Source organism: Octopus bimaculoides, chromosome 30, assembly GCF_001194135.2.
Source record: "Octopus bimaculoides isolate UCB-OBI-ISO-001 chromosome 30, ASM119413v2, whole genome shotgun sequence".
In the NCBI taxonomy this organism is placed as follows: Eukaryota; Metazoa; Mollusca; class Cephalopoda; order Octopoda; family Octopodidae; genus Octopus; species Octopus bimaculoides.
Window position 1 is genome coordinate 7963901 of NC_069010.1, and position 3141 is coordinate 7967041.

The 3141-nt window shown below is 38.3% G+C and overlaps 1 protein-coding gene across 1 annotated transcript in view; it reads right to left on the reverse strand.

The window, feature by feature from the left end:
• Window positions 1–3141, reverse strand: part of LOC106872908 (papilin) — a 151893-nt gene that overhangs the window by 127130 nt on the left and 21622 nt on the right. The window contains exons 12-13 of the mRNA XM_052978120.1: window positions 2393–2641; window positions 1354–1560 (exon numbers count right to left, since the gene is read on the reverse strand). Of these exons, the coding sequence (XP_052834080.1) occupies window positions 1354–1560; window positions 2393–2641 (456 nt within the window). The remainder of the gene's footprint in view (window positions 1–1353; window positions 1561–2392; window positions 2642–3141) is intronic.

Sequence of the window (3141 nt, forward strand, 5' to 3'; positions counted from 1 at the left end):
TTGTTGTCAGTTAATTAAATTGGTTAGTTGTCAGTTAATTAAATTGGTTTGTTGTCAGTTAATTAAATTGGTTTGCTGTCAGTTAATTAAATTGGTTTGTTGTCATTTAATTAAATTGGTCAGTTGTCAGTTAATTAAATTGGTTTGTTGTCAGTTAATTAAATTGGTTTGTTGTCATTTAATTAAATTGGTTAGTTGTCAGTTAATTAAATTGGTTTGTTGTCAGTTAATTAAATTGGTTTGTTGTCAGTTAAATAAATTGGTTTGTTGTTATTTAATGAAAATATATCTGTAAAAGAATTTGACAAATTCAGTAAATATAAAGACCTGGAAATTGAAATACAAAAGAAGTGGAATCTTAAAGAAGGAACTGTTCCTGTTTTTGTGGGTGCCCTAGGTATGATAAAAAAGGGATCCCTTCTGATCTTAACTGATTGGAAGTGTTATCATGTACGTTGTTTTGTCTTGGTATAAAAAGATGGCCTACAGCAAATATTCTGCTCAATACCACAGATTTGCTAATGCCCTGATGCAGTACCAGGCAGTGGCTCTCATGGCTTCTTGTCTTAACTGATTGGAAGTGTTATCATGTACATTGTTTTGTCTTGGTATAAAAAGATGGCCTACAGCAAATGTTCTGCTCAGTACCACAGATTTGCTAATGCCCTGATGCAGTACCAGGCAATGGCTCTCATGGCTTCTTGTCTTAACTGATTGGAAGTGTTATCATGTACATTGTTTTGTCTTGGTATAAAAAGATGGCCTACAGCAAATATTCTGCTCAATACCACAGATTTGCTAATGCCCTGATGCAGTAAACACATAAACACACCACCATCCGTTCTCAAGCGATGTTGGGGTGACAAACACAGACACACAAACACACACACACACACATATATATATATATACATATATACGAAGGAGCTTCTTTCAGTTTCCGTCTACCAAATCCACTCACAAGGCTTTGGTTGGCCCGAGACTATAGTAGAAGACACTTGCCCAAGATGCCATGCAGTGGGACTGAACCCGGAACCATGTGGTTGGTAAGCAAGCTACTTATTTCATTATTGCCTACAAGGGGCTAAACATAGAGGGAACAAACAAGGAGAGACAAAGGGATTAAGTCGATTACATCGACCCCAGTATGTAACTGGTACTTAATTTATCGACCCCGAAAGGATGAAAGGCAAAGTCGACCTCGGCGGAATTTGAACTCAGAACGTAGCAGCAGACGAAATACTGCTAAATATTTCGCCCGGTGTGCTAACGTTTCTGCCAGCTACTTACCACACAGCCACTCCTGCACCTAATTAATTAATTAAAATGTTTAATTAATTAAATCATACAAACCTCGTCTTCTTGTTGTAGGTCTAGCGGTTACTGGTCCCCTGTGATCACGGCAGGCTATCATGCAATCTCTTTCGTCATCGAACCTGTTCTTGTTTCCTCCACAACCACCATACCAGAACTGTTTGCACCTTCGAGACTCAGGGTCGTAGCCCCACTTCTGGTCGTAGTCAGAACAGGTACCACGGTCGTGTTCTAGGGAACAGACATCTGCAAAAAGGGAACAGGTGAAGGGGACAGTGGCTTAAAGCATGATGCCTATTTTTTTACATAATGAAGAAAAAGGGGTTGGAGTGACAGAATTCAGAAAATAAGGAACAGAGGGAATAAAAACAAAATTCCTATTTTCAGTTGTAAAGGATTCAAAGAAAGGAATGGAAAATACAGAATTCTGAAAACAGGGGACGAGAGAGGAAGACAAATTAATTGGTGGGGATTGAAATTTAAGGTAACATCCCAGCTGTCATTTATAAGGAAAGGGCCTGGAATAATAGAATTTACTTTCAAAATAGGGAACAGTCAGATTAAGGCAAATTAGAGGCAGGAAGAACAACTTAGGGTCCCTATTTTCATACAAAAAGAAATGAAAGGGTATCATGGCAGAATTCATGAAATAGGGGACAGAAAGAGAAAGATAAATTAGAGGCAAGGACAGTAGCTTAAGGTAAGGTCTCATGTTTAATAGTTAAAAAGCATGTCAGTTAATTAAATTGGTTTGTTGTCAGTTAATTAAATTGGTTTGTTGCCAGTTAATTAAAGTGGTTTGCTGTCAGTTAATTAAATTGGTTTGTTGTCAGTTAATTAAATTGGTTTGTTGTCAGTTGATTAAATTGGTTTGTTGTGAGTTAATTAAATTGGTTTATTGAGCGGACAATCCATTCAAAAATTTGGGTTCTGTGAGGAAAATTCGGTAGAAATGTTTAGAACTCACTGTGCTAAAACGTCATGGAAAACAATAAAGCAAAAAACAATAAAACAATAAAACAATAAAACAATAAAACAATAAAACAATAAAACAATAAAACAATAAAACAATACTAACCACCTGTAACTGGGGCACGAGTTACTTCTGGTGTTGGTCTTCGGGTGCGATGAGTATGAGTGTGGGTGACGGATGGAGTCCTGTAATCCCGACAAGCTACCATGCAGTCCCTTTCCTCGTCGAATCTGTTTGTATTTCCTCCACAACCACCATACCAAAATTGCTTGCATCTTCTAGTTTCTGTGTCAAAGGCCCACTTTTGTGCGTAGTCAGAACAGGTGCCACGATCTGGTTCTGCAGAGCAGTGTACTGGAAACAGGGAAGACAGATGAGACGTGAGTGTCTTTTAGTTTATCTTCTACTTGTCTCAGTCGTTAGACTGTGGCCATGCAGGGGCAATGCCTCGAAGAGGTTTTAATTGAAGGAATCAGCCCCAGTAGTCATTTTTTTAAAAATGCCTGCTTCTTATTCTATCAGTCTCTTTTGCTGAACCACTATGTTATGGGGGCATAAACAAACAAATACTGGTTATCAAGAAGTGGTGAGGGACAAACACAGACACAGACACACACAACAAGCTTCTTTTCAGTTTCCATCTACCAAATCCACTCACAAGCTGGATTGATTTGTTTTCACTTGCCTCAATAGGCCTTCGCAAGCAAAGTTCATTGTCCAATGAATGAGGGCTACTCATAAGTGGGCCCGTTATACCCCACATTCAGGTGTGCTTTTAACGTTCCACTGGCATGAGCAGCACTGATATAGATGACAGTTTATTCACCACACCCTATATATATATATATATATAT